Below are 18,071 nucleotides of genomic sequence, written 5' to 3'. Positions count from 1 at the left end.
CCGTGGGCCACCAAAGGGCCTAGGCTGATGTGTAAAGTAGATGGTAGTTAGGTTCTCCTTAAGCTCTAGAATGCCATCATTTTATAAATTTACTCAAATGAAGACTCCTACTGTCATCACATCTGTGGACTCACCAGCTCCTAGCAGTGATCTTTGGTTCCAAATCCATTTCAAAAGCAAAGAACCGCTTTCTGTACTTCATGTCTTGTGATGATTCCCCGTCTCTATGCATCGTAGGAGGCTGTCTACAGGAGCACTGAAATCAAGATTTTAATTTTTTAAGATGCGAAGGGAATCGTTAAGCCTCTGAATATTCCCGGGATGTATGGCGGTGTTTATCAAGTAATCCATTTTATTAGCCTGGTCTCCAGAGGCTGCCACCTAGCAGCTCTGTATTGTTTCCAGACCCCGCCCCCACCCCCACTTCCCAGAGTCCTGAGGCTGTGGTTAATAATGTCAGAAGAATGTTTTAAAATTGCTCTTCTGTTGATTCCAAAGAGTCAGGGCCCTCACGTGGTTAGTCCTGGGCGAGGAGTCAAATTCTAAATTTAAGTCCAGCCTCTATGAACATGTTACTTAGTTCTTCCCTTCCTCACCTTTATCCATGTTTCAGTTTTCTCATCTGCAAAATAGGCATACGATGCCTTGCTCCACAGAAATATTTGCAAACAGCTTTGTTATACTCCAAGGATTGGCATTATATTAGGGCAGAATATCATTTTCCATCCTATAATAGGAATTAAACAAAAGCCCTTTTCATTATGTACCTTGTGTGAACGCCCTGTGTTTAAATGCCGATGAATTTCAGAGGTCAGCAAGTATCAGCCCCTTTCTTTATTATTATTTTTTTAAAAGCTAAACAAGGCTAACTAGGGAATTCATTTTGGAATAAAAAGACATGAAAGAAAGGGTATTTCAGCTTGCACAATAGTACAAAGAAGAACAAGAATCATCATGTTTGCTAAAGAACTCACAGCTGTTTAATGTTGTAGTAAAATTACTTTAAGAACTTTGCTAATTCAAAGACAAAACCAAACAACTGTTGTTGAAAAACTGAACTTGCACATGTGAGTGGAAAAGCCAAGTTAAGATTAATCTGCCCCTAAATTCATATTAAAAACACAGCATTTTTTTTTTGTTAATGCTGGTTGGAGGCGCGGCTTTTATCAAACGAGAAGACACATTTACTGGTAATAAGATGAAAAATAGTTTATGATCTCATGTACTTTGCCCCCAGCTTTTTCTTAAGCTGCTCGGTCTGTTTTTATACCAGGTTTGTTTGCTTTTTGGGGATGGGCCTGTTAGGCAGGAAATTGTCAAAAAGAGTACAGCAGAAACTTTAAATGGTGTTTTTAGAAATTAAATACCAAATTGGGTAACCAATAATTAAATGTGGAGTTCAGATTTTTATAAAATTTAGTTTTTAGAGGTTATGGATAAATTCTGTACCTACACTTGCTTCTACAAATTTCAAGTTTCGATATGTTGCCGATTGTCAGAAACAAATAAATTGTTCCTTTTTTAAGTGGTTTCTTCCATATTAGGGAATTATTCAGACTTCTTTCTTTGGTTCCTCTGATTCCAAACCAGTTGGGACACCAGTCTATTTTGGGTTATGAAGGAACTTTAAAACGTGGGTAGGATGTTTTAAGGTCCTAAATCTCATAAAAATCAGTTTGCCACATATATAGCAGTTGCAGTAGTAAACATAGTTGTCATGGTATTCCAGAAAGACAAAGTTCTCATTTCCCTATTATAAGCCCCCCACCCCCAATCCCTTTCCTTCTCCACATGGGAGGGCTGCTAAATGTAAATTCCAAAACATATAAAACCACATAAGGTTGTGATTTGTGACTCTTTCTGTCAGAGATGGATGTTCTTACCTGTATTTGATTAAACTCTCTGGATTTTTATGGTTTTCCCACGGCATCACATAGACTCGCCACGAGAGGGCAACCGAGAGTTGGCTTTCAGCTAACAAAGCTAGAAAATGCTTCTAATATCTGCTAAGTGTTTTAACTTGCTAAGGATTTATCTCCCCGCCTTCTGATTGCCACACAAGCAGCCTCTGAGCTTTCACTCACAGCAATAATAATCCAAATAAAGTCCTTCTGAGGGGAAATATAGACAGGCTGGTGCAGACAAGAGCTTTTGCCCAAATAAGGATCCCTTTTGTGGAGACCCCATGTGTTAGATAACCATCAGCTGACAGTTGGTCATGAGTTAATAATGTTGGATGCTGAAATATGCATACCATGTGCTATAAAAGAGTGTGGAGGACAAAGACAAATACTGCTATACTTAGATATCAGAAGCATGCCAGAGGTGTGCAGACTGCTTCACTGGATATAGGTTATACCCGTCAAATAATTTCATAAGAAGTATTGTTTTCATTATTGTACAGTGGAAGGTATAATATTCATTGTCTGTTTTGTTGATGTTGCTGGGATTTTGGTCTTAATCTCTCTGAATGTTACTGTCTAACATGCTATGGTAACTCTTGCCTTCTGAGAAAAGAAAATATTTCCTATGCTTATTTCCACTGCTACCATTGTTGCTCTTTTATTTTTACAGTTGGGACCATAAAAGGGGGTGACGGGTTGCCTAAAATAACCCAGGTGGGTGTGTAGCCCTTTGATTGACATGTTGTATCTGGAGAGCTGTTAACTGTCTACTTTTATTTTTGTGTTGCTGCCTCTGCAGGAATCAAAAAGTGAGGGTGTTGGGGGGTATAGGATTTGGTTTCACCTATGAGACCAGTTATTTAGGAGGATGGGACATTGGGCCAAGTGAACACTGAGCAGCCATTTTCTCAGAGTGATGTCCCATAGTCTTTTGGTGCTAAGAACTATTGGATAAAGAATACTTGTCCTCCTCTGCCCCCTGGAGTTCAAACCTTTTAGTCCTGCCAATTTTTCTGAGTTTATTAGAGTCTGTCTTCAGGAGTAATCTCAGGTTCTTCCTATAAAACTGTGGGATGTGAAGCATCTTGGCAAAGCCAAGAAGGCCATGCCCTTGCCTTTAGGCCTGGCTATCTCTACCTCTCTACTGACTTTCCAATGAAATTTCCAAAAAGGAAAACATAACCAGACCATGAATGTATTCAACAATTTGTGGTTAAGGAGCTTCTACCTTCCAAACAGCCAAAATCAATCAAGATTTATTTTCTCTGATTCAGTTTGCATTACAAATGGATTACATTATACCCATGTTGGTAGCAGAAGAGAATAATTAGTAAAATAAGTGATTAGCCTCTGTTTTTCTCTCCCCCAAGTCTGTTGGCCAGGCTTAACATTTGCTTTGACATCTTAGTTAATGAAGTTAATGAAATAACATCTTCATCAGGGCCATTTATTAACTTGGAGTCAATGATTACCAGATTTGAATTTTACAAAGGAGACAAAAATTTCAGATACTAACGTCTACACATGACTATCCTCCATAACAGTAAGCACAATCCTGAATTATATTGAAACTTCCGAATCATCACTTCTGCTGATTATTCTAGCCACAGATGTTAATCTTGTTCTGTCTGCACTTTAACACATATTTCCAAGGACAGATCTATAATCATAACATTGAATTGTTGACTAAACCAGCAGCACCCAAGAGAAAGATAATGCAAGCCACATGTAACTTAAACTTTTCTAGTAACCACATATTAAAAGAAATAGGTAGAATTCATTTTAATAATATATTTTATTTAACCCAGTATATCCAAACTATCATTTCAATATGTAACTCTTAGAAACTGTTATTCATGAGGTATTTTGCATTTTTCTGCATTGCTTTGGCAATCCAGTGTGTATTTTACACTTAGGACACACCCCAGTTTTGGACTAGACATATCTCAGAGGTTCAGTGGCCTCGTGTGGCTAGAGGTGTTCATCATGGACCCAGCAGCTCTGAACAGTCACAGGAATGATTTTTCTTATCCTGACAAAAAAAGGGGAAGAAGTTCTAACCTTCCCTGTGTATTCTCTGTTCATCCTAAGATTTACGTTAGGATTTCTGATGGTGCACCCACCTCTGTTCCTCCACTCATGCTGAGTCCCTGAGCACCCTGGTTGGCCTTGTTCAACACAACACCGAGTATTATGGACCCTGTTGCAGCCTCTCGATGCACAACCCTGACCCTTTCACTTCTCACTGTGGACCCTGACTCCACCCTGCTCCAACACACTCTCTTTCCTACCACCTGTGAGCTCCTTGGTATCACAGTGGAGCTTTTAAAGTAATTTTCTAATATGTGGCTCGTATATACCCACAGACAAATGAAGCTCAGAGGTGGCACTGGTAGCTCATGAAGGTGGGAGGGATGAGAGGGATTCACCCGAGCAAAAGAAAGCATCCCCAGAGTCTCAGACAAACAAAAATAGTTATCTTTTTACTTTTAAGTAAGAGATTCTCCTCTTCTTTAAATTACTCTTTCTGAAATGTCGAAAAGTATAAACAGAGTGAAAAAGCCCTATTAAGTACACATTCCTTTTGGGATTAAAAAAAAAAAAAAGAAAGAAAGAAATTGGGAGCTTATTACTTGATGACATTTTACTTTTTCTTAAGTGTGTGTGTTTGAAAAAAGAAAATGTCTCTCATATTAGTCCAAGCCTGCAAGAAGTTAAACATCTCCATGCTAATACACACACACACACACACACACACACACACACACACATGCACAGGCACGCACAAACACACAGACACACAGAATCTCTTTTATTTATTTCCAAGTAAGGGATTTTTTTTTTTTTAAGAGATGTAGCAAATCAATTATCCTCAATGTTGAAAATGGAGTATCTCATTTCCAAACCTGGAGAAATGGCTGAACAAGAATGTTCTGTTTATATATGAGTTTAAAAACTGTACTGAAATGTAGTGCTCCTTGCCAGGCTGTTCAATACAAAAATGTAGCTTTCATTTTTGTTCTGTCATGTTCAATAGTAACACCACAGAACATATCAATCAAAGACTAGAATGAGCAGGTTTATTGATTGTGACAAAACAGAGAGGGAGAGAGAGGGGGAGAGGGAGGAGGAGACAAAAATTAATTCTCTATGTTTTGAAGGTCCTATTTTTATAAACTTTATAAATTACAAAAATCAAAATGTCCTTAAAAAGCATTTCTAGGGCAGATCCTTAAATAGCCTTAAAAAAGACAAGTATCTTAAATTAATATTCTATTCTTATTATAGGCAGTCATACTAAGAAAGACTAAATCTGTGTTTATTGAATAGTTCTCAAAAAATGGAAACGAGTTATTTTGAAATCTTAAGAAAAAGTACATAGTGAAACAACACACCCATTCTAATTGCAATTGCTTTCACACAGTTGTTTTCTCAAAGGCCGGCGTGATCTTCTCTATTAAGGAGGAGCCTGGGGCCTGGGCCTGGAAATGGCTTGTGGGTTCCAGCATCTGGGAAGAACAGTAGCAGAAACGAGTTGCCCTGAAGATGTGAAAGTGTACATTTGAGCCACTATGCATTTTTATTTTATTTTTCTACTAGAGGCCCAGTGCATGAAATTTGTGCATGGGTAGGGTCCCTAGACCTGGCAGGCGATCAGGGCCAATTGAGGATTTCCAGCTGCCGGCCGGGCCTTCCTTCATTCTGCGCCGCCCCCTGGTGGTCAGCGCATGTCATAGCGAGCGGTCAAACTCCCAGACAGTCAAACTCTCAAGGGGACAATTTGCCTATTAGCCTTTTATTATATAGGATTTTTAAAATACATTTTTATTGATTTCAGAGAGGAAGGGAGAGGGAGAGAAAGATAGAAACAACGATGATGAGAGACAGTCATTGATTGGCTGCTTTCTGCACATCCCACAACCTGGGCATGTGCCCTGACCTCCTGGTTCATAGGTTGACGCTCAACCACTGAGCTACACCAGTTGAACCATTTTTTTGTTATTGCGATTGTGACTTCATGACAAGACCTTGCAGCAGGGGAAGGAAATCAGACCCTCTGTGTGCAGTATGAACACCTAGACAGCCCTGTCACCTGTACCCTGAGGACCAAGCTAAGTAAGTCCTCAGGCATCCACTCCGCCCGCCCTGATGGCTCTTTACATAATATTTGGAATTCTAAGGCAAAAGAGTCTTCCCACAGGCTCCTGATGCCATGGCAGATAGACCTCATTACCCCGAAGACAAAGAATTCTTTGCAAACAGCCTGAGCCACCTCCTCCATCCCCTTATAGGTCCAGGAGGGGACCTTTCACTGAGGATGGCTCCCGGGGGTATTTTAGGGCTAGCCACAATAGATCAGGAAGGTGAGAGTTGGACTGATCTGGCATGGATTTCTGTTCCAGAATTCTTTCAGAGTCAGTCTTCTGAAAACCCAGGCTCTCACCTCTCCACCTAGCTTTAGCTCCCAGATTTTCCCCTTATTCCCTAAGCAGTAGTGAAAAGTGTCTACAATCCCCCTCTTCTTTGCCAGTGCCCTTGTGGGCAAGCCTATTTCTAGGACATTTCTGCATTCCTTTGGAATTCACCACATGCTTCAGAATAATATACAATAACATTTGGTCATTTAAATTTCTCTCTCCTCAAGACACAAAGATGAAATAAAGAGAGAAATCCGCCCATCACAGCTGGTAAAGCCTAACTAGAAAAGAGGTTTGTTTGTGTTTTCATGGCAAGAATACAAGGAGTCACATGCTTTCCAACCAATTAGCAGTGCAGATGAGCTAACAAGTCGCATTCCATTTATAGGGTGGGGGGAGGGGAGAAGTCATATCTGTATTTTTAAGTGTTTCTGAGAAATGAAGACCTCCAGGGCAGAAGGAAGGCGGGTCAGGAAATAGCTATGCAAATCACATGCCTATAAAATTACTAAAATTTTGATCAGGAGCATTAACAATGGCTCAGCATTCTCCTGTAGGAAACAGGAGTGAGTAAGACTGGGCATGTTTTGGAAAGGATTACAAGAGTGTTTACTTACATGGTTTGTTGAGCAGTCAATGAAGTCCACTGCTGTTTTGGACTTAAGCTGCCCGGCCAATCCAGGTATGACAAATGTAGTCACACATTCCACTCTCATTAGTGACTTTTTGGGGATCTCAGCATATTTGACAAATAGCCAACGTGACTGGACCTCATACACAGCCTGTTTCGTGTGTTTTTTCCAACCTCTTTCTACCAACACAACTGCTCACACTTCCACAGGAGGTAGAAGGGGACCCGGATTCTGTGAGAGCGGAGTCCACTGGAGATACTAGGTGGTAGTTAGCAGGAACTGTGGTCCAAGCAACGCCGGGGCAGGGCTTGGGCGAAAGTAAACTTGGACACACAAAGCGGCCATGACACCCAGAGTGGCCAGACATGATCATTGTTCAGGGCTGTGAGCCCTTGGTGGCACCTGAGAGTAGAAGCATTTGAGTTGGGCTCTAGTTTCGGTTCATAACTCTAGACTCGTCTTTTTAGTGCTTTTACTTGAGAAAAAAAATTACCCTTAAAAATGGAGCTGTCAGAACAATTACAGAAAATGATGTAACATAATGTGTTTTATTTTAAATGTGCCTATTGCTTTACATTCATTATTTAGGTTAGAGTGTTCTCCAAGATGAGTTGTGCTTGATAATGGCCCTGTGTGTTCATATCCCACATAATACGGTTGCTTCCCAAACATTTCTCTTGGGTATAAAAGGCTGTTTATAGAAAAACAGAATAAAAGTAAACTTGATATTCTTCAGTCTTTATGTCATTAATGCTTTGTAACTTCATGGAAAGACTCAGCCAATGAACAGCTGATAAGTCCCAGCAGCTCTGGGAGGTGTGGCCTAGTGAGTATATTGAGTAAACTGTGGATTTAAAATAAAAACTTCAGGAGCTCATTTATGAATTCTTAAAGTAGAAATGTTGTCTTTAAGTTAAAGCCAAAATGAGGGCTGAGAGCTTCTGTTTTTCTTTTCTTTTTCCCCTCCCAAGTATTTGAAAACCGAAATTCTGTAAGAGATTATCTGTGAAATGCCTTTCTTTTATTACACCCATAAATTTCAGGAGTGGCTTTGATCAAGCTTTCTGCCATTCTTGGTTTCTAATCTTTTATTCATACGTTAATAACTTTAAAAACACTCACCCTATTTTTGTTGTAGTGAAAGAGGAAGTTTCTAAACAGTCAAAAGGGAAACAATGGAAATAGAACACAGTAAATGATAACTAAATTAGGGTAGGGTTTTGTTTTTTTTTGGTTTGTGTGTGTGTTTGTGTGTTTCCAGAAAGAGCAATGCTCCATGCTGAAACTTGCCAGAGTATTTTAAGATTATTGTCTATAAAGAAAATGTTTCAGAGAATTGATATCCTCAGAGGAAAGGCATTACAGAAATGCAAAGCATTATCAGTAATGCATACTATACATAGAACAAGGTTTGTCAGTCCCTAATACTTCAAATCCGTGGAGTTTAGTTTTCTGGCTTGTGCTTAGTGTTTAAAATACACACACACACACACACACACACACACACACACACACACACCCCAGGCAAATCAAATGAGTTAACGCTCTGCCGACTTCCTCTAGACATTGACCCTGGGGGTCAAACTCTTAGGAAAATGATGCCTGCTTTTCCATTCTCCTAATTCCAATCCCCACCAACAAGCAAGTCCTTTCTCTGAGTGGATGCTCACAAAGAATTTCTCGAGAGAATATGTAGCTGTGTTGGCAACAAAATCCTCTCTGCAAAACGAGGAGAGAGAGTTGTTAACTGATGAGTCAATCCAGCTTTTATAGTAGTTTATCTTCGTGGTATTTCCAAGAGCATAAATGTTATTTAAAAAAATAGACGGTCATGACAGGAAGAACACAGTTTAAAAAAAAAAAACAGGAACACTGAAGCCAAAAGCAATTTACTTTGCCAGTAACTGGTTACATTTCCTTTTGTTTTATTATTATTATTGCAGGAGTTGGGGTTGAGATGAAAGTTTCCCACACCTGCGCTGACACAGAACTTGTCAGAACCCATTGTAAAGCAAATATAGAAGTGAATGACTGGGACTCAGTTCTAGCCGCTAAGAAAAAAACACACCCCAAAACTTGTTTTGCTATATTGTCTTTTTAAAAGGAGACTATAAGTCTTTAATATGTGAGGGAGTTTCAAAAAGGGAAATAACAAAACATAACACAAGGGTTAGATGTCAAAGTAGCTTGGAGCCCCTGGTGGTCGCTGATTCTCCTGGGATTAACACCTATAGAAATAGCAGTGACTTCCCAAAGGTGAATACTTGTTAATTTCGTGGCACTGAGGAAGAGGAACAGATGGGCAGTCATAGAGGCTATTTTTTAAAATAGCCACAGAGATCTTTCAGGGATTGGGCAGGAGAGTCAGCGGGCCACTGCAAGGGGTCATGTGCATGGCTCTCTCAGTTTTATTAGAACTCTGTGACTTTGGTGGAAGTCTTGTCACCTACTGCTGAGGTGGGGTCCCTGCTTGTTGTCAAGTCTGTAGGGTGCTGTTTGTTGCTTGAGACGACCCGATCTGTGGCATTAGGGAGTGTTTTCACTCCCTGGTGACTACCAACCCAAGTTATTAATATAAATACCTCATGGTGAGACAGAGTGAGTGTGTGTGTGTGTGTGTGTGTGTGTGTGTGTGTGTGTCCATCTATTAGAGAGAATAACTTAAAGCAGAGGCTCTGGATAAAGTCCAGGTGCCTGGGCTGGAATCTTCCTATTACCAGAAACCCACTGGATAACCTAAAACAAGTAATTTCAAGGCTAGCTCAGTTTCCAGGTCTGTAAAATGGGATTCATAATCGCACTTTCTGTGGGTTTGCTGTGAGTTGTAAATGAGTTATTGTATGCAAAGTTCTGGCTGGTACAGAGAAAGTGCATGGTCCGTAAGGATCAGCTCTTATTATTGTTAATGTATGATGTTAAAAACAATCATGCAAAGAGCATTGCCTAAACTGTGTGAGTGAGCCAGGCCAGGGATGGCTAGTGGGTTAGATACACATGGAAAAGTAACTTGTGCATTCATTGTTCCAGCCAGTTATGCTATTGGTAAGTGTACTGCTGGCTTCCCAGAATGGCTTTGCTGATCTCCTCTAAAGTACTGGAGCTGGTGTTATTCTGGACTCTAGGATTTAGATTCTCTTAGTAGGTATGTAGCCCTTAGCTGTTGATGGGCCTTAAGTTGGTCCAGGGCAGCGGGGACCAGGTGGGGCTGTTTTCTCCACCTGACCCCTGACTACTATTAAACCATAAAGCACTTATTTTTATTCGTTTATCTAGCAAGTGATTCCTTTTCTTGACCCTGGAGGAAAATAAATGTAACATTAGGGGCTAAACATTTTGGTCTCCCCAAAAGCCAGCCTCCCAGCCTCAAAGCGCCACTTGGGTTCTATGGATCTAAAAGGTCTCAAACTGCACTATGGGAGCTTGGATTTTAATCCTCTGCTCCTCGGGGCATTTGCTCACTGCATGTGGGACAAGATTCTGGCCCCCGCAGGAGGCCAGGCATTTCGGCTTAACAGTAATGGGGAACTAAAGGCTGCAGGATTTGTGTCTCAATTCCCACAGCAAACTCAAATTGCTGGTTTATGTCCCCAGAGCTCAAGGGTCAGTACTAAAGGTGAACACAGTTTTACAGGTGTCCAGGGTGACGGGTACACACGTGGTCAGGTGAGCAGGCCCAGCTCATGAAGACACAAAGGAGATATATGGGCATCTATCTCTATTTCCTTCAGTCCCTCATTCATTCAACAAATTCATATTATGCAATGCCGCCTCCTGGATGTCTGCTGGGGCAGATGAGAGAGGAGTCTGACCTGGTCCTGTCCTTAAGGACTCTCAATGTAGTATAATAAGAAGCCATAAAACACAGCTAAAATACAAAGAATAAAGTGGAAAGTGATACCCAGCATAAGAGAAGGTCAGACAAGGAGTCCAGAAGGCAGGCTCAAAGAGGAATTTGAGTTTGAGACTTGAGTGATTGGTGGGATTTAGCCAACATACCTGAAATATCAGTGTACTTGCCTTCCGAGGAACAAGAGGCTTTTTTCTCTTGACCAAATCCCATGTAGAGTTTGAAGTTTGTGTGACCAGAATATTAGGTGCCCGTGTGTTCTAAATTTGTAATTCTCAGAATCTGCTGGGGAAGGACATGTGCTTCTCCGGTTCTGAAAACAGCTCAAAGAATGGAGAAAACAGACCCGATTTGGGGATGACTTATTGTCGGTTCCCGGAACCTTTGTCTTTATTTAAAACAGCCTGTTCAATGCAAGTTCTCTCTATCTCAAAAGGCCTTTGGGATTTGAAAGCTTTTCTGGAAATGAATACCTTTTAGGTTCAAATGCTTTTTTTTTGCCAAAATGTTAGGCAGGAAAGATCACAGTAACAAGTGTTAGAACAGAGGCGACTTTGTTTTGTTTTCTTTCAATGAAATGCCTCACATCTACCCCAAGTTTGTTCGTCAGCTTTCTGCTCTGCTATTATTTTGATATGGGGACTTGAAAGTACAGTCCTTCCCCAGCGATCATTAAAGCTTAGCCCTCGGGGCAGTTGTGGCTACAGGTCTGTGCTATAAGTCTTCCAACCACGCGTCCACACCCTGGCTCCAGGCTGAGGACCCTGTCAGTCCTGGAAGGTGGCCTCACGCTCCCACAGGGGAGCGGGAGGTCAGGATCCACAGAACAGGCCAGATGAAGTCACCATCCCGTGCAGGGAGGTGGAGAGAGCTTAGCCCTCTCTGCCAGTCTGGCAACTCCAGCAGAGTCCTCAGCGCTCATCCCACACACTCGGTGCTAGTCACTGCTGTGTGTTTACATGAGTAATGAAGCTGCCGGGGGAGGGGAGTAGTAAGCCCAGCGCGGAGCCTCGCAGCTCTCATTCGGAGGGAAGCTGACATCCACACCAAGTCAAGCCCAGACTTCCAGGGACGTGGCCCGGGAGCGGTCAGGCATATGCTGTAGCTTTCCGGGAGCCCAGGCATCCTCAGGCAGATGTTTGTCGACTGGAATGGGTAATCGCTACTTTCTCTTTGCTTGATTTGTGTTTGTGGGCTTGTTTACCTTCTGTAATTCCAGGCTGGCTTGCGGGGGTGAGTGGGGGAGATGGTTTGTACTTTCAGACAAACGTTTTGGGGAAATGAGAGAAGGGAGAGGGGATTTGGGAGGAGGGGGGGTCTGAGCCGGAGCTCCAAAGCCACTTTTTAAAACTTTCGCCTGATTGTAAAGGCAGCTCTATTTACGGGGTTTTAGGAATAGCCAACTGTCATCCATAGCATAAAATCAAATTAGTGGGATTAACTGTGTGTGTAAAATGAGTACAATATAAAATGTCCTGAAACCACTGGTTAACTGCGTGGCAATTAAGAGGTTTCGAACTGTCCGGATTTGGCATTGTCACAGTCATCAAGAGTGTGGGTACCCACCTGGGAAGGTCTGAAAGGAATTGCTTGGGGTACAATTCATTCGTTTGAAACTCTTCAAGGGCTAGCTGGCTAGTTGGTTTGTTTTACTTTTGTTCGACTTGGGTGACTGCTGAAGTTAAATGTGAAAGCTGATGCCGGACAGCCCTAGTCCTCAGTAAACAGCAGCCTCTCTTCCTCTGCTTTCTGTGTGGATCTTAAAGAGATTCAAGCTCAACATCAAGGTTGAAATATAACTTTGATTTGCATCTTGTCTGTGGCTTTTAGAAAGTATAAATAATCTCCCCGGAATCTGGCTAACCCCAGTGTGATCTTTGGAAGTTATTTTAAATAACCCTCAAGATGGTCATTAAAAAATATATTGAGAAGGAAAAAAAGAGCATGCTGAGTTATATGTATCTGCCAGATTTGTTCAGATTTGAAACAGGCTGGTCTCAATATTATTAGTAAATACATGTAATAATATTTTTTTTCAGATTGTTATTGCAAATACCTCTCTCTGTAGCTCTCCCTTTCTCTCTACTTTTTTGTATAATTTGAGAAAATGCTCATGTCTCCATATTTGAAGAGGGATGCTTTTAAACATAATATTACTGTGATACTGTCAGGGGCTGGCATATCACTTAGGTTTCTGAAAAAGAGTCAAAACAAAACAAAGAATAATCTTGGAGCCTGGCTCAGGGCTGTCGTCCGCCCAACCTGTTTCTTTTCTAACAATGGGGAAAGGCATTTTCCTTTCATCATCCTTTAGAGCTGAGGGCTTCATTTTATTTATATTAATTAGACATGTGACAGTGTAATAGATTAGCTTTGGGAAAGGAGTGCAGACGCGCATGGTCTTCCAAGGTGCAGCCCTTCAGGGAGAGAAGCATTAAATGAGGGCTGGCCTCCACAGATGCGTGCATGTGTCTGCACACGTGATGGGGGCCACTGGAGTAAGATGCTGGGTTTTGACTAAGGAAATCCATGCCAATGAAAATGTATATCAATTGCTCTCCGTTTGTTTTCAGCGCCGAATCTTAAAGGCAGACCACGCAAAAAGAAATCATGCCCACAGAGAAGAGATTCATTCAGTGCTGTGAAAGATTCCAACAACAATTCGGATGGCAAAGCCATTGTCAAGGTACGGTTGTTTGCGCCGTGGTGTTCATTTTGCTGCATAGTTTTATTTTCCTCTTTCTCTTTATCTCTCTACTGTGTGTGTGTCTTAGTGGCAGTTTGCAATTCCAGATCTAACTTTGGTATTCGCAGCTCTCTGCTATGTCTATTCTCACCACCTCTCCTGCCTTGGGAGGTGGAGGGTGGGGGAGGGAGGTAAGCATTTTGATTAGTCAACAGAAAGACTTCCCACCTCCCAGTTTGGCCTGTTGGGTGAAGGACAGATGATTAAGCGCCCACGTCATTGAGGCTGAGATTTCATAGTAGGTGACACAATGACATAGTTTACTCTGCTTGTATCAAAAATAGACCAGCTGAACCATCCTTTTTCTGAATGTGTTCAGCTAAATCTGCTGCAGAGATTAATGGAGGATGAAATTAGAAATGGCTAGAATTAATCGTTTTAGTTCCATGTTTTTTTTTTCAAAATCACCTCTAACTTACCTTAGAGTAAAATTAAAGACACATAGCAAAATGTTTACATGTATACATATACTCATCCATACATTTATATGTTTTCTAAGATCTCTCTTTTTTAATTAAATGTATTGGGGTGACATTGGTCAACATGATCATATAGGGTTCAGGTGTGGGTTTCTATATCACAAGATCAGTATATCTTAATGCAGAATAAAGGTCCAAGTTCAAGGCTACTTGTTGAGGACCCAGGCCCATTTTTGCCCCGGCATTCTTAGGAATTTTGAAAGTGTGAGCCTGAAGTATTTAGCACCAGGAAGTGTGAAGTGCCACTTCATATTTTCAGACCTATCTTTTTTACTTTAGTGAGTTTGGATCAGATTTCTCCGGTTCTGTTTATGGGGTGTTTGCATTTAGGTGTTGTTTCTGTGCCAAAGGCAGCAATAGTCCCTTTAGGATCTGAATTGAAGACTGGATATCAACTGATACCACATTTCCAGATTCAAGGACTAAGCTTATGGAAGTGGGAACATTTTGATTATTGGCGACTTTGGAAGATTCTGATGTAGAAAAACATGAATTCAGTTCTATGTTGAAAATCTACTGTTTTTTCTGCCACGTACTCCACGCCTCCTCCCAGTGTAAGGAAACACATTCTGTAAATCTTATCTTCATGGGGCGTTTCTGAGGCTGCTTTGTTACCATTTCTTCATGCTTCCAGGATTGCAAAGTGTTACAAAGAGATCAACCAGGAGAAATATATATTTTCTGGCGAAAACAACAACAACAAACTTCTTTCCCTAAAGTTATTTTTTTGTTCTGTTCATTTAACCATCTGCAAGTGGGTCCACCTGAATACCAAGTATGACATTTTCTAATAATCTGGACACCTCGCCCCTGGAGCTGCCTATCTAGGGCTTTGGTTTCCATGGTCTTTGAGGATGTCAGCCGGAACAGTTTATTCCCTATGATGTGGTTCGCAATACAATAAAGAATGGAGTGAGAAGGCTTTAAGATTGTAACATTCAGCAGAGCTTGTACTGCTGATGTCTTGTGTTGGCTCCCTGCCCCATACTTCTAAGATGACATCATGTGTTTATCCCGGCATTTCCTATACCTGAGCCCAGCGGGGTGAAGCTCCCTCTCATGTCACTTGGAGTCACTACCAACGGATGCCTCTGGGAGTTTTATAAAACTCATACAACTGACCTGAAAGCACAACCCTACAACATCCCTCTCCCTGGAAAGGCAGCTCAGGACTCACACGGAGACCCACAAAACTAAAGAGAACAGGAGCCTGCTCTGTATTTGATGTTCACTGACTTATCCTTCATAGGAATGATGGTCTTCAAGCCATCTCTACCCCACCTCCCACCAGTGCAGCCTTTCAGAATTTTTATCTGGAGGAGGATTATCCTTCCATCGTTGGTTTCGATGGTGAATGTATGGATATCCCACTGCAGCCAGCTCCTGGGGACTGGTCTAAATGTCCAGCTCTTCTTGGAGTCTTGGATTATAGTCCTGCTCTTCCAGTGGGTCAGGCAAGACCTCTTCACATAGAAGAGAGACTGGTAGGTGTGAAGGATGGCGGACTTATTTGATGGCACCAACAAGACCGATATAAAATCCCTACAGAATGAACAAACCGCATCTGGGCCAGGACTACCATTAAAAAGGCATCTGTGTCATCAAGTGGTCTTTTCTCATGAAATGCTACCATAGAAATTACAAACCTGTGACCATCCGATCCTTCGCTGAGCTGGGAGCATCATTTCAGGTGACGGCTAGTTTGGCTTTATGACCAAGAGCTGTGTGACTTTTTCCTCCCAAAAGTTTCTCAGATAGACCATTTCTAACTACGGCTTTCTGCAGCTCCACCTGGCAGCGCGCTCAGCGTGAGAATCCATTGGGTTTCTTGGGTGCATGGCTGGAAAAACAAGTCAAGTCATCTACCTGTCTCCATCAAAGGTTGCACTCTCTCAATGCGAACATGAAAACTAGCTTTAAAAGACTCTGAGAAGATCACAGCTTCCCAAAGATAGCAAAAGTCATGTGGGAAAAGGTTCCAGTTCTCCGGAGATGTCATGAAGGTGTCCAGCTCAAGTACTGCTGTTTCCCTTGGGATCATCTTACAGCAGCAGATCTGGGGCCCGAGCCAGTTCATATGGTGACCTACACAGGAGAAGTCTCAGCCCAGGGCTCTAATGAAAGGCCTCCACTGACAGAAGGCAAATGACTTCACATCCTATAAGCACTTTCCAAAGGCCAGACGTGTACAACAGGTGGTTTATAGCCTAAAAGGGACATAAGAAGGAAGCAATGTCTCCTTTCATTTACATCACAAACATACTTTCAGCATTTTACAAATAGGATGCGTTCATTATTTTCCATATTTTTTCATCCCCTTTGGTTCTCAGAACTACCTCCACAGTTTTTCCCCTCCCGGTTTCCCGAGGAAGAAAATGAGGGTATCCTAGCACGTTAGTGACTGAATTGAAATGACTCCAGCTTCTTTCCTGCTGGTTCAGCACATCTCACTGTCCCAGTTAAAAGCTGGATTAGTTATAACTCCATCCAGCAAAAGGATGTGGTTAATATCAAATCGGTGGTGGCTCATTGAAAACAGTAAATGTGGATTCTTTACTTAGCACTTCCTCAAGCACTTTGGAAACCCCAAAGCTCTTAGTGAGCTCAACAAGTGTCTGGAGAAACAGAGCTGGTAATTAAGTGTTACCATCAAAAGGGTGGGCTTTCTCAAGGTCAACACGAGGACTAGCTCTCTTTTAATATTTCCGTGGATTAAAATGCTCAGAATGTTTTGGGTGAATGTGAAAAAAGTGCAAAAGAGCTTGGGCTGTTTCTATCCAGAAACAGAATAACGCCCTAAAGGGCTCATTTATATTAACGGAAGAAATGTATGGAGCTAGTCTGAGAAAGGAAGCCGCTGTTCACTTCTTAGGAAGCACCTGGTTCCCAAGGAGACACCAACTGGGAAGACACCAACTGAGGTGCAGGATGGAGCTCGGGAGGTGGCAGCTGCTTCACCTGGAGCCTTTTCCGTGAAGCAGGGAGTCTGAATGGCAGTGGGCCTGATTTGTGCGCCCCTCCCCGCTTTCCTTCTGTTTCTGGGTGTCTCTGCACAGGTGAGGCAGAAGGTTAGGCAGCTATCTAGGCGCTGAGGGATAAACCTCTTCCTCCCTTAACAACGGCATTTCTGACCTAATAATATAGAAAAGTGGTCCATTATCACTACAGGTTGAAGGCTCAGATTGTTTTATATGCAAACCTTATATCTACTCTTATTTGTACAAGACTGGAGTTTAGAGTGAGGGAGACCTCTAACCCCAGAAGCCTGCCCCTCGCTAGCCAAATGACAATACAGGACCTAGCTGAGCTCCGGTTTCCTCATCTGTAAGGTAGGGCTAAATACTAGCCTTTTATGAGTCTTGTGTACATGAGGTAGACTGTATGAAGCCCAGCACTGTCTCTGGCGCATTGTAGGTGCTCAGTTGATAAATCACCTTTCTAAGTTGTAGTTTTGTAAAACCTAGCCATTAAGATGTGCTTTTTCATGGGAAGCATGTTTTTATTGCCAATTTAATATTTTTATAAGAGTGTCAGTGAAGTAGTATAGTGTTTAAAATCGCAAGCCCTAGAGTTTGAGACTACCAGGGTTCCAATCCCAAACTTGCCACTTACTAACTGGGACAGGATCTTGTGATTGTGTACGTGTCATTCATCCTCTCTGTACCTCAGTTTCCTCTAAGCTGAGAATAATTATTCACCTCCTTAGAGTTGTGGGCATGAAATGAGAGAATTCCACCTTGGCCGGTTTGGCTCAGTTGATAGAGTGTCAGCCTGCAGACTGAAGGGTCCTGGGTTTGATTCTGGTCAAGGGCACATGCTCCGGGTTGCAGGTTTGATCCCCTGTTGGGGGTGTACAGGAGGCAGCTAATCAATGATTCTCTCTCTCATTGATGTTTCTATCTCTCTCTTCCTCTTCATCCCTCTCTGAAATCATAAAAAACTTATTTTTTAAAAAAAATTGAGATAATACCTAAAAAAAGCTTAGAAGAGCCTGGCTCCTAGTAGCCACTCAAAAAAGGTTGGGACCAGTACAGATTAAAATGGG

The 18,071-nt window shown here is 41.9% G+C and overlaps 1 protein-coding gene across 3 annotated transcripts in view; it reads left to right on the top strand.

The window, feature by feature from the left end:
* The window catches only part of ARID5B (AT-rich interaction domain 5B), a 177,853-nt gene that overhangs the window by 120,616 nt on the left and 39,166 nt on the right, over window positions 1-18,071 (top strand). For 2 of the 3 annotated variants that reach the window (XM_059662612.1, XM_059662611.1), the window contains one exon: window positions 13,375-13,487. In XM_059662612.1, the coding sequence (XP_059518595.1) occupies window positions 13,375-13,487 (113 nt within the window). Of the gene's footprint in view, window positions 1-11,539; window positions 11,957-13,374; window positions 13,488-18,071 lie in introns of those variants that run through there. The other variant, XM_059662613.1, reaches the window with a different exon arrangement.

The sequence above is a fragment of the Myotis daubentonii genome, chromosome 13 (assembly GCF_963259705.1).
Source record: "Myotis daubentonii chromosome 13, mMyoDau2.1, whole genome shotgun sequence".
In the NCBI taxonomy this organism is placed as follows: Eukaryota; Metazoa; Chordata; class Mammalia; order Chiroptera; family Vespertilionidae; genus Myotis; species Myotis daubentonii.
This window is presented reverse-complemented; position numbering and strand designations above follow the sequence as displayed.